This window comes from Sceloporus occidentalis, unplaced genomic scaffold (assembly GCF_023333645.1).
Source record: "Sceloporus occidentalis isolate IW3139 unplaced genomic scaffold, rSceOcc1.0.p SCAF_1, whole genome shotgun sequence".
NCBI classification, from domain to species: Eukaryota; Metazoa; Chordata; class Lepidosauria; order Squamata; family Phrynosomatidae; genus Sceloporus; species Sceloporus occidentalis.
In genome coordinates this window covers 63,355,832-63,368,959 of record NW_028316981.1, presented here as the reverse complement: position 1 = coordinate 63,368,959, position 13,128 = coordinate 63,355,832, and the positions used below count along the sequence as shown (strand labels likewise).

The following is a 13,128-nucleotide window of genomic DNA, read 5'->3' as shown; positions in this document are numbered from 1 at the left end:
GGTGGAGGCTCGATACATGATCCAGATCTAGAAGCAAAGTATGCCAAACCAGAGCATTGTAGGCATTACAGAATCCATGCTTGTTGTGGATGAAGTTATAATGGAGAATTAAACTGTGGTATTTACTGCCGCAAGATATACTGAATGTTTCCAATTTGTAGAGGAGGATTAGGTATATTTGTGGAGGTTAGGGTTTTCATTGGCCAGTACAGACGGCCCTCACCAACCATGGGCTTGCCTTCTGCAGATTGGAGCATCTATGGACGGCCTGTTCCCATTCTCCGCAATGGCGGTACATGCATGTGGCTGCACCACCATTGGGAAAATATATATATATATATATATATATATATATATATATATATATATAAATTTAAAGTGTTTAATGAGGTCCTGAGTTTTTTTGTCATCTTCTGGGATGTCTGGAATGGAACCCACATGAATACGAAGGGCCAACTGTAGTTGAAATGGCCATGTATCACCTTCCACTGACAAGCATAAGATGCAGGGTGAAGTTGTATTCATGTTCTGTTGGTGGGCTTTCCATAAGCAACAGTTCACCCACTGTGTATACAGAATGCTGGATTAGACTTTAGACTGATCTGGTGTGGCTCTTGCTATGTTCCTCATGTGCCACTTTGGCTGGATTATGTCTAGTTGATTGGATCCAGATTTAGCTATGCTCTGAGTAAACCCACCAAAATCAGTAAAGTGCATCTGTAATGCAGAATTAATGCATTTTGACACCACTAACTGCCATGGTTCCATGCTAAGGAATCCTGTGATTTGTAGTTTGTGGTGCAACCAGAGCTCTCTGACAGAAGGCAAAATACTTCACAAAACTACAAATCCCAGAATTCCATAGCACTGAGCTATGGCAGTTAAAGCAAGGTCAAACTGTATTAATTCTGCACTGTAAAGGCTGTACCTGTCATGACTCACTTGCCACTTTATTTCACAGAAATATTTTGTTTACTCAATGTTTGCCATTTTTTGCCTATTTGCCTGCAAATAGCAGCTTGCCTTTTGAAAGCAATCTGTCTTTTATTTGTTGTAGAATTGCTCAGAAGCAGTGTTGTGTCTCGTATTTAAAGGAAAACAGCTGCATTGCTGGTATGATTGCTGCCAGAGAAGGTGATTTGTGTGGACCAGATGAAAGTGATACCTGTGGAGGATCATTTTATAAGGCAAGATTCTCTCCTGAAACCTTTGTAGCATTACTACTAATACAAATCAGCTCAAGCGTCTGCATTTTAAAAACGTTTGGCATGTGTGACTTGATTTTTGCTTAATTGAAAGGCACCAGAGGCAGGAAATGGAAATTTCACTTACCTAAGCATTTTGGCCTTTCCCATTAATTTCTTGGCTATACCAGATGCACAGTCTTGAATTTCAGAGCTTTCACACAATGTGTGCTCTTTTAAAAAAAATCTAATTGATAAGAATTTCATTAATGCCTTGGCTAAGAATTCTATCTCAATTTGTTTTTTAAAAAAATCCTATTATAGATAATCAAGAAAGCTGATTACTTCAGACCCCACCCCACCCCTCCCCGGCTTAGATACTTTTGTTGGCCTGAAAGCAGTTCATCTGACCCGAGTTAGAAAAACTCTATATTCTATGAATATAGAAACTCTGCCTCATAAATTAAAGATGGTGTAGATACTAAATTAAGGAATGAATTTTTACAGAGCCAAGATCTGCTGTGCTTCATTCAGCCCAGTGAACCCCATTCAGTGAACCTTAGCCAGTTTCTCTGACTTCAGGATTTGAGTTCTTCTTTCCTGTCTCCCTGACACTCTTTCTGCAGATCATGACCAAAGTGAAGGTTACAGACCAGAAGTCCTTTACTTTTTTTCACAATTTATATAGCTGTTAGAAACCCTGGTGAATTTTTATTGTTTTTTAGCATTAATGTTAATATTCCTTTTATAGTAATCTGACAAACAGTGAACAACATCACATTTCAAATAAAATGAAACTGAGGACCAAAGGCAGAATCAAAAAGAAAAGAAAACAGACAAGAGACACAACAAACAAAAATGAAAACTCCTTGGTTTATTTTTTTATTGCTGCAGCTGGAAATGTATGAATCTCACTTGATCTTATAATATCCAATGGATTATAAATGCTTTGGTCAGTCCCTAAAAAAGACCATTCGTAGTACAACACATTGGTTGGGACTGATTAATATCCCAACATAATAATTTAATTTTCAGATAACAATTTCAATATTTCTAAAAAAAAATTAAGATGCTGTACAAAGATTGGCTTTATAGATCACTTCTTTGTTATGCATGTCAGAACCTGGGGGAAAAAATTGTGCTGCAGCTCCCTGTCTTCCCCCACTGCAGTATCCATGCTGATACTCTAATTTTGTATAAACTGGCATGGCACTTGTACCTTGAATATCTCAACAAGCAGATCATTGCGTATTTATATTGTGAAGCTTTCAGTATATTGAATTGCAGATTGTGGAGCTTGATAGTTCAGGTGACTCTATTAGTGGAACTGCATGTAATAATTTCTTAAAGCCTTTTCAGTGGTGAACTCTTTGCAATAGGAAATGCACTTTATGCATTTCTGTTAGCATATAATCTCTTGAGACTGGTCTAGAGAATAAGAAAAAACCCAACCCTGAGAATATTTCGAGAGAATGAGAAACTATGAGAAATTGTGACCTCATGCCCAAGTCCAGAATTTGAAATTACCAAACTCTGGTGTTTGTGTTTCTCTTGTTCCTATCTTTCCTTTGCTGATTAGTTAATTTTCCTAAGGTAGTAGGTAAAACACTGGACTAAGACTGTGGAAAGCTGAGTTTACAACTGCAAAGCAATGAACCTCAGTGGATCAATTTGAGCCAGTCAGCTATTCTTAACCTGCACTGTCTCACAGGAGTGTTGTACAGATAAAACACTTGAGTGAGCAGAGAAAACATTGTAAACCATCTAGAGTTTTTTGAGGAAAGCAAAATAATCTCATGGCTACAGACTACTTCAGGAAATGCCTAGAACCTACAGTGATGTTCAACAGACCTTTCCTCTTCCAAGCCACAATATATTTTATAGTCCTACTGATTGGTAGCACACAGTACCGTAATTCTGCAAAATAAAATGTGTGATCCAGGTCTTCTGTTTTTTATTGTCAGCTCCATAGATGCATTGGTGAAATGTCCATGCAGATGCTTTTTACCAACAAAACTTAAGCTTTGCACCAAAGTCATGACAGGTAGCTAAGCAAAGAATATTGGTAGGGGGAGAGATCTAGACCCCTACTCTCTCTCTCTCTCTCTCTCTCTCTCTCTCTCTCTCTCTCTCTCTCTCTCTCTCTCCTGGAGGCTGTTGCCTGTGTCAGCTCAGATCCAGACCACTTTGAAAGAAATAGGCTTTCACAGTAGCACAATGGTAGCACTATATCTGAGCCATCATTCTCACTGCTGGCATGCTTCTGCCATCTGGGGAGCCCAGCTAGGCCCCAGCAACTTGCTCTGTGGGATCTATTCTGCAGAGACAGGCATTGTAGGAAAGGTGTTGGGAAGATTTTCCCATTCCCATGGCTGCCCAGAGAGCATGCCTCACTCTGATGGTGTTCTAAGAGGAAGACCCTTATGAGACAGTCTCCTAATGTAATATTTGCCAGGGTGGAAAAACTGAGCTGATGGGGAGCCTCAGGAGCACCCAAGTGGTAACAGCAGGAGCAGCCAACCTGAGTTGGGGAACACAATTTCCTACTCCCCCCTGTCAAGGGCCACCCAAGGTAAAGAATTCACCCTGCATCATAGTTAGGGTTGCCATAAGTCTGGACCTCCAAACCGGGACAAATGTAGGACAAATGTAGGACAAAATTTTCAAATGTAGGGCACATTTTTAAAAAATGGAGGGCATGCAAAAAAAATTGATGTTTTTTCAAAATGTTACTATAAATGCATGTTTCTTAGGCATGATCAAAATGGAGGGCATTTGGGCATTATTCCTAGACAGATGGCAGAAATGTACTTTCCCTTTCTGGCCACCCCGCCTCTCCCATTCCAAAGAACACATTTGGGCATTGAACATGGCTTTACTTAACATGGCCTCTTGCATATTTCAGAGGCTTATTTGATAAACAAACTCTTTGGGTTTCACACTGAACATGCTATGCATTCTTACTGAACATGTCAAGGTGGTTTAACAAGAAGTGGGTTTGCCCTCGGATTCAACTGTACTTCTCAGAAGTGTGTACTTGGTCAAGGGACTTTGGGTTTTTTTTCACTGCGCATGAGTTTGTAAAAATCAGAGCAACTTACATTGGTCATGCCTCAGAAGCTGGCTCATATCATCATCATCATCATCATCATCATCATCATCATCATCATCATCATCCTCTTCTTCCTCCTCCTCCTCCTCCTCTTCTTCCTCCCTCCTCCCTCCCTCCCTCCTTCCTCTCCCCTCCTCCTCTGCCTCCCGGGCCCAAGCGGAAGAGGAGGTGGGTGGCTGCCTTGGCATGCTCCCCCCACCCGCGCACCAAGGCAGCAGGCAGGCAGCCACCCACCGCCTCCTCCACCTCACGCGCAACCGCGCTAGGCGCTTAACTTGGCCCCAGCAGGCGGAGGCAGAGGAGGAGGAGGTGCCTGCCTGGCTTGGCGCGCTCCCCGCCTTCCCGCGTGCCAAGGCAGCAGGCAGGCAGCCACCCACCTCTGCCTCTGCCTCCGCCTCCCAGGCCCAAGGAAGTGCCTAGCGTGGTCGTGCGGAGGCACGAGAGGCAGAGGAGGCGGTGGGTGGCTGCCTGCCTGCTGCCTTGGCGCGCGGGCAGGGGGGAGCATGCCAAGCCAGGCAGGTACCTCCACCTCCTCCTCTGCCTCCGCCTCGCGCGATTCTGCGTGACCGCGCTGGGCGCTTGGCTTGGCCCCGGCAGGAGGAGGCGGAGGTGCCTGCCTGGCTCGGCACGCTCCCCGCCCGCCCGTGCGCCAAGGCAGCAGGCAGGCAGCAACCCACCGCCTCCTCTGTGCAACCGCGCTAGGCACTTGCCTTGGGCCCGGGAGGCGGAGGCAGAGCCAGAGGAGGAGGAGGAGGAGGAGGAGGCAGTGGCTGAGGGCCCGGCGGCTGCATGAGCAGCCGCACGCGGCCAGAAGAAGAGAAGGAGGCGGAGGAGGAGGAGGTGGGTGGCCGTGGGCGGGGCAGTCCCACCTTTGGCGCAAAACCGGACCGGGACCGGAACCGTAGCGCCAAAAGTGGGTTTGTCCCACCTACCGGCGGGATATGGCATCCCTAATCATAGTAGAACTAGTCCTGTTCTTTCAAGTGTTCTGGCTTCTTGTGCTGACCCTCTGGAATTACTTCTCATTATGTTTCATAGCATATTACCACTTCCCATTCTTCTTATTAAGATAGGAATAAAACAGAAAAGAACATAAAACAGTACAGTCCGTCCTCGCCTTACGCGGGGGATCCGTTCCGGATCCCTCCGTGTAAGGCGAATTCCACCTATGCTCGAGCCCCATTGGAAACAATGGGGCTCGTGCGCGGTGGCACGGCGGCGCGGGCACACGCAGGGCGCAACGGGCGTGCGCGCCCATTAAATTGAATGGGACGCGCCACCCCTTCCGCCCCGCGCATGCCCCACGTATGGCGCGCCCACGTATGGCACAGGCGCGCTGTAGTTTTCTTTAATTCAATCACTGTTGATAAAAAGGATTGCAAGCTCCTAAACCAATGATTCTCAGACTCTGGTGCTCCAGGTGTTTTGGACTTCAGAAGCCTCAGCCATCTGGGAAACAGTTCAAAACAGCTGGAAGGCCAGAGTTTGAGAATCATTGTCCTAAGCTATCATTAAATATTTTGACAGTTTAAAGCATGTAGGTGTTTGAAAGCAGTCAATATTTTCATATGAGAAAAACCCAAATATAGATACATTTATTTATTTATTTATTTTGCACCTTTGTTCCAAGAATAGGACTAATTCCTGTAGAAATTACAAATAAGGTAGCATCTATAAAAGAAGAAGAAAGCAAACAGTATTTTGTGTTCCATAAAAGTAGAAGAATGCAACAGGAGAGAGCTCTATAATTTACAGTACCTATTAAAGATTCATGCAAGATCCATAATGACTCTCCAGTCTAGGTCAGACCCCCAAGGAAGGATATATACATTTATTTATATACATATATTTGGATTTCATTGTTGGTTTTTGACCACAAGGGCCCTCAAAGCAGAGTGTAGTATAACAGAAGAGCAAATACTGCAGAACATTATAAAAACAGTTCATAAAAATGATACAAATATAGGTACTTTAGCCATATTTTTCTGCTTTATAAACAGATTCTGCATCTCAGAAGGCCCAGAAGAATAAAGCTGTACTGACACATTTCATTAAATGTATAGTAGAAAACTCCCAAGGAATTCCCAGAACTCTGGTCCTGCTCAATTCTTAATAGTTATTAACTTTATCTTAAGTGGTAGCATGAATAAAAGGGAGCAGCCTCTTTCACTTCCATGCTGTTGTCTGAGAAGGAGCTGGAGCTATCTTTGACTGAACATAATTACAGAATCCTATGTGAAGGGAAGCCTGATAAGGGTGGGTTTCCAATCCCATGGACCACAATCACTGTGGTCTCCTTTCTAGGCCTTCCATGGCAATATGGGAAAGTTGGGAGTGGATGGAGCATGGCTCCAGTTCCCACTATCTCTGTGGCAAAACAATTATGTGAACTCATGGAAGCCTGAATGATCTCAAGGAAGATGCAATCTGGAATTAAAATTGTCATTGCCAAATTCTGAAAACCAGTGCAATTTGCAGAAAATGGCTATATTTATTTATTTAATTAATTTATATGCTGCCTTTCTCCTGATATGGGACCCAAGGTGGCTTACAACAGTATGTCCTCTGCAGGCCAGACCTGTCATGAAGAGGTCTAGCTTTTGTTGCTGTGATCCTGTTGATGACAACAAGATTAAAACAGGCTTGACGTCTCATGTGGGCAGTATAGGTGCAGGCATGTTGAATCTTGAAGAGGTTGATAATGGGAGTGCAAGATGGAAATACTATGCCTGAGTCTGACTGGGTGCTTAGGTTGTTTGTTTGCCAGCATGGCACTGAAGGGGGTTATATGGGCATAAGCTGCCAGAAGCTGCTTCTAACTGAGGAAATAAACTGAAGCACATTAAAATAAATGTTTCTTCTTCTACTTTGGGTTTCCTTTCTGTCATGCTGGACCTAGGCAAAAGCTGTGTGTTTGATGGTAGGGATTGCTCTCTTTTTATTAATATTATGTCTGGGGAAATTATGTGCACTTCTGTAATTTGTTGTGACTTGATTTAACAATCTGCAAATAGAATCATAAACTAGATGCCTTGGAGGTAACTATAATTGCCTGCTGAGATAAATTAACTTTCTCAGTAAGAGACAACAGGTCTATTATACTTCAATTGTCAGTTTTCTAAATATCTTCCAAAATAGCTATGGATGATCATAACATTTACTAGTAGGGACAGGTCAGCTATCTTATTTGTCAATGCAAATTTTGCTACAGACTGCAAGAAATTATATTTATGGGGGAATATAATTCTGAAGCTTTTGTGCTGAAAAGACTTTTTTGCAGAATGATGCTCTCCATAAAGCATCATTATATTCTGCTTCTCCAACTGTTAAATAACATGCTACTCCACTGAGGTGTTGGTTCACACAGGTGGGTCTGACATGAAGCAGATGGAGCACAGGAAGAAACTTGAGTTACTGCACTCTGGCCAAATATGCTCAGGATGTGAAAAATAAACCAATAACTATTGTGCTTATCACTCTAGAAATTGTTTTAGGCTGTTCCATTTGCAAACCACTTCTCTATTTGAAAATTAGTGGTATGTCAGTGCAGTCTTTCATACCACCAATTCATTTCTTCCTCTGGTGCTAGTTCCTATGTTTGCTTTCTTGCACTTAAAATATGACAATACCATTTTCACCACCGTGTTTGCTTTCTATCCTGCTCCATGATTCATGCTTTTTTGTTTTAAAAAGCAGGAAGCTGTAATTGTGCAGTTGAGACCCAGTGTAATATAGTGGTTTGAGTTTAGGACTAGCAGCTCTTCTGCACCACAGAAATAAAGCAGTTTGACACCGGTTTAACTATCATGAAGAATACTGGGATTTGCAGTTAGGTGACAGCCTGGCCTGTCAGAGAGGTATGGTGCTTCACCAAAGTACAGATTCCTAGATTCTGAAGGATAGGGTCATGGCAGTTAAAGTGGTATGAGATTGCTTTACTTCTGCAGTGTGGATGCATTGGAGATCAGGGATTGACTCCCTGCTTGACCATGGAAACTCACTGGGTGACCCTGGATGCAGAATTGGGGGGGGGGGGGGGGGAATCCATAAAATAGTGATTATGAAATTCTACAAATTGTTGTTGTTGTTGTGTGGCTTCACATAGTTTCTGATTTACAGCAACCGTAAGATGGAACCTATCACATTATTTTCTGGGGTTGAAGGTGAGTCACTCTCAGCCGCCAAAAATCCTATGATAGGTTCCGCCTTAAAGTTGCGATAAGTCAGAAATGATGCTTTTCAGATTGAAAAACCAAACACAAAGCATGTCACTTAGACCATTTTCTCTATGCTTTCCCCCATGAACAACAATGAGGAGTTTATTACATGCAATTTTAATGACAACCCTGTCACGGGATGGGATGGGATGGGATCAGGCTGGAACGAGTTAAAACTGATTTTACCACACGCAAAATTACTGCTGCACTGCCACCCAACCATCACCCATCCTCCAGCAGTGGTACTAGCTCTAGCACTAAAATTGGCCACCAGAGCCAGAGGACAGGTGATGGTTGGGTGGCAGCGCGGCATCAATTTTCCATGCGGTAAAATCAGTTTTAAGCTGTTCCAGCCCAATCCCATCCCATACCTGGGTGAGCGTTAAAATTGCATGCGATAAACTCCTTGCTTGGCTCTGGTATTTTATAGTAGTCTTTAAATTTTTGTATATTTACTCTTTATTTATTTACTCTCTAAACATCTCCTGAACCCTGTAATTTCTCTGTGCATTAATCTTTGACATAACTATGTTGAAATTGTGCAATTGAACTATTCCCCTTATTGTTGTTATTTTAAAATTCAAAAAAGCAACAACAACAAAAATCCCAACATGCTGGATGTCTTTGGAACTCTGGGAATCCTGTTCTCTTCCCAGCCCAATCACTGGAAATATTCTGGGGTTCCCTGCTGGAGATCCCTGCGGAATCCTAGAGGAAGAAGCAATTAAAGCATACACACAGTATACCTACTATTCTCTTCAAATCACAACAAACAGAACAAGACATTCACATGGTTACTGAGGCAGAGTGGGATAGGGGTTAATTACTGGATTGTTTCAAGTGGTAAAAGAGTCAATTTCCAAATGATCCAGTAGTGGTACAGCTCCAGGGCTAGATCCACACTGCAGAAATAATCTAGTTCAATACCAGTTTAACTTCCATGACTCAATGCTATGGAATTCTGGGAATTGTAGTTTTGTGAGACATTAGCCTTCTCTGTCAGAGGGCTCTGGTGCCACAACAAACTACAAATCCCAAGATTCCATAACATGGAGCCATGACATTTAAAGTGGTATCAAACTGTAATGTGGATGCAGCCCAAGAGAGCCAAGATTTCAGGTTATAAGTTCCAGGCAAAGATGGGACTAACACAGTACTATCGTGGTATAACCGTGCCATGTAATAACCTCCTGGTTAGGTAAAATGTTGCCTAAATAGGTGCCACTCACACCTGACAACTGCACGCCTTATATAAACAACAAAGTATGATCACACTGGCTGGTGGTGACAGAACTTGTTAAAAATACGAAGAAAAAAAAAAACAGATTATAAGGTCAGTTCCCTTCAAGCCTTCACAATATCTACAGCTAACTCCCTCTCCCACTACATGTAGGAAAGCCCTGATTTCAAAGCTGTTGACTCAAAAGAGAAACAAAAGGGCTTTTCCCCCCAAACCCTACTTACTCATTGGGGGTATGCATAAACTGGTTGGCACCCTATTTCATGTGGCTGATGCTGGACCACTCAGAGCTATACTGCACACTCCACTTACAGTGCTTCCAAATCTCATTCTTTTCCTCCCTCTTTATAAGAAATCATATTCAAATGAAGAAATAACTGTTCAAAATCCTTCAGCTTTGCTGAGAAGTTGCTGTTGATACTGTAGTTGGCAGCTAAGTGAAGCTTTCCTCTGCCTTATTAGATAGAATACTTTGTGAAGTGTAGGTGATGTTGTAGTTTTTCAGAAGATGTGCAGGAAAATCAATGCTTATTGGTAGTCCAGGACAATATATATATATATATATATATATATATATATATATATGGAATGCTTTTGCTTCACTGTGGTATGTATGTATGTGTGTATGTATGTATGTGTGTGTGTGTGTGTGTGTGTGTGTATGCATGCATGCATGCCTCAGTGAAGCAAAAGCATTCCATAATACTCTGCCAATAAAAATGTCATAGAATCACAGTTACATTTTTTTTTCTTAACATAGGGCTCTGCTCAGTTCCTCTGTGAGATGGCTCCTGTAAAGCTTAGAAGCTAGATAAATACTTGGATCTATCATTTGGCAGGGGGAGCTGTAGCCACTTGCCATACTGTTTAGGGACTTTTGGAGCTGTAGCCTAAAAGAGTGACTTTCCCCAACACTGGTCATAGCTAGATATGGGGAGGAAGAAACAACTAAAGTAGTCTATTGAAACCAGAGTCCACTTGATTCTCAGATTCAAGCACTATCACATAACACAACTTGGCACACTGAGATGCTGGTCTATGATATCTTGTTGGCTAAGCTGATAGAAAATGTGCCCCCATACCTATTCCACCTACACAAGCTCATTGAACTGCAGTTGAATCTTGCACTGCTCATATGAAGGTATCCTAACCTTACTTGAAAGTAAATAGTAGGGTACACTAGGGGTGAGGAATGCAAGGAGATTGCTGCCTTCTTAAGAGCAACCATCATGCTGCCAGCCTTGGTGGCCTTCTTAACCTCCAGTTATACTGTATTATCCTTCTTTGCTTAAAGCTTAGAGGCAGTAGAAGAAGGTCCTGCAGGTGTTCTTTGTAACTTGGTTGTGAAAGACTTTCTTCTACACAACAATTAAAGATTCAGGAACTGTCTCCAGTTTTCATTCTGGCAACCTAATCTGGTGAGAATGCAGGAAGGGCTCATAGACTCTAGAACTACCTTCTCAGAGAGAGGTTAGACTGGCTCCCTTCTTGCTATCTTTCCACAAGAACCTTGTCATTTTGGTAGGCCTTGGAAGGCCAGTTACTCAAGGAGAAGGGGCCTTGCATAATGTGCTGGATTTTTTATTTTGCCATTTTCTGTTTAACAGTTTATATTTTCAACAGGGTTTAATTTTTTCTGATAATTTAATTATATTTTAAATTTTTGTATGTTGTGAATTTTTAGTTATATTTATCTGTTGTAAACCACCTTGAGTCCAGAACTGGATATTAATAATAATCCTCATAATCCTCCTCTTACTTCTGACCCATGTCCCCAGCTAGAGAGTGCAATAAAAATGAATGGGATTGTTAAACAAAGTCTACAAAGGAGGTGTGATGATAAAACTATAATTTGAACAAGATCCAACAGTTTCAGTAATTTGAACAAGATACTATACTGTGTAGGGATATTTCATTTTGGAGGGGCAAAATACTTATTTGAGGGTGGGGGTGGGGAAAGCTTCATTCCTCCCTCCCACATAGTTTTCCTTTCTTTAGAATGGAGTTTCTATAGTAAAATCTTTACTTTGTTTCTCTGAACCATTGAGATCTTTGCTCCTTAAACAGTATCTCCAAATGCTACATGAAGTTGTGATCAGGACGGGTCTTTTCAAGTTCAGGGTAAAGCAGGGGGCAGGTTCACCACCCAACTCATGTGGTAACCACTACCATACATGCCCTTCTAACTTTGCTGTGATGGTACAAGATGGGAGGAGAGACCATCTGTATGTTGCCCTAAGCAAGGGTAGGAGGGAGGGAGGCAGGGAAGAAGGAGGGATTTCTAATGCCAAAGATAAATAATAAAAGATTAAAAAATAAATCATATTATTGAATTAGTAAAATCAGACGACAGAAAAGAATACATTATCTGTTAAAACAATTAGACATTGTCTGAGCTATAAGAAACAGCCGAGTATAGCAAGCTAAAACACAGATCAGTGCAGAGGCTAAAAACCACTCGCAGTCTCAAAGCCCTCCCAAATGGGATAGTTTTAACCATCTGGTAGAATACCGTTCATGGAAACAAGAAGAGCTTCTCTCAGGATAAAGTTTCCATGCCTGGCTACTGAAAAATAAATATATGATTGTATAAATTAGGTTACAGGCAAACAGATTTGGCACTGATGGTATGCTTTAATGTACAATGGTACATTTGCACTTTCTCCTGTAGGAATGACAGATTAATACTGTATCTTTTTTTTCTCTCTCAAGTAAATGAAAGTATCCTACCCTGGGGGCAGGGAGTGAGTAAAATATACTTGAATACCCTTAGAGCTTAGAAAAGTTACACTCCCAGAATCCCTCAAACAGCTGTGCCCCTATCAGAGACAGACTAACTATTGTCTCTTTGTGTTCATGGTTCCTTTCTCTTACAGCAATGTTGTGATTGCTGCACATTGGGTTTACGAGTAAAAAGTGAGGAGCAAAGCTGTGAGCCTAATCCAAATCTTGGCTATCCTTGCAACCACATGATGCTTTCCTGCTGTGAAGGAGAAGACCATCTTATCCCTCCAGAACTAAAGAAACACCCTGAACCACTGCCAACAGTGACACCAGAGAAACGTAAGTGTTGCATTGTTAACTACAGGAAGCAGAAGGCAAGTCGTTGTCTTCTCACTCCATAAAAATAGTCAACCTGGAAGTAGACAAGGCATTCCACTGTTGGGCTATGGAACTTGCTCTCTCCAGCAAGCCATTTCCAAGAGATTTAAATTATGTCAAAGTGTTATAGCAGTCATTTGCTGCAAGCAGCCTCTGATTCTGCTCCTGTCTTTTCTGTTTATGGCTTGTTTCAACACTTTTCAAAAGTATCATATTTTACCAAGAGGACAAGCAGGTTTTCCACAGAAGTTGTTAAGAACATTGGGTATATAT

The 13,128-nt window shown here is 42.0% G+C and overlaps 1 protein-coding gene across 1 annotated transcript in view; it reads left to right on the top strand.

The window, feature by feature from the left end:
* FBLN2 (fibulin 2) overlaps positions 1–13,128 on the top strand; it is a 145,715-nt gene that overhangs the window by 72,673 nt on the left and 59,914 nt on the right. The window contains exons 3-4 of the mRNA XM_089523101.1: positions 1,058–1,187; positions 12,630–12,816. Coding sequence (XP_089379227.1) covers positions 1,058–1,187; positions 12,630–12,816 — 317 coding nt within the window. The remainder of the gene's footprint in view (positions 1–1,057; positions 1,188–12,629; positions 12,817–13,128) is intronic.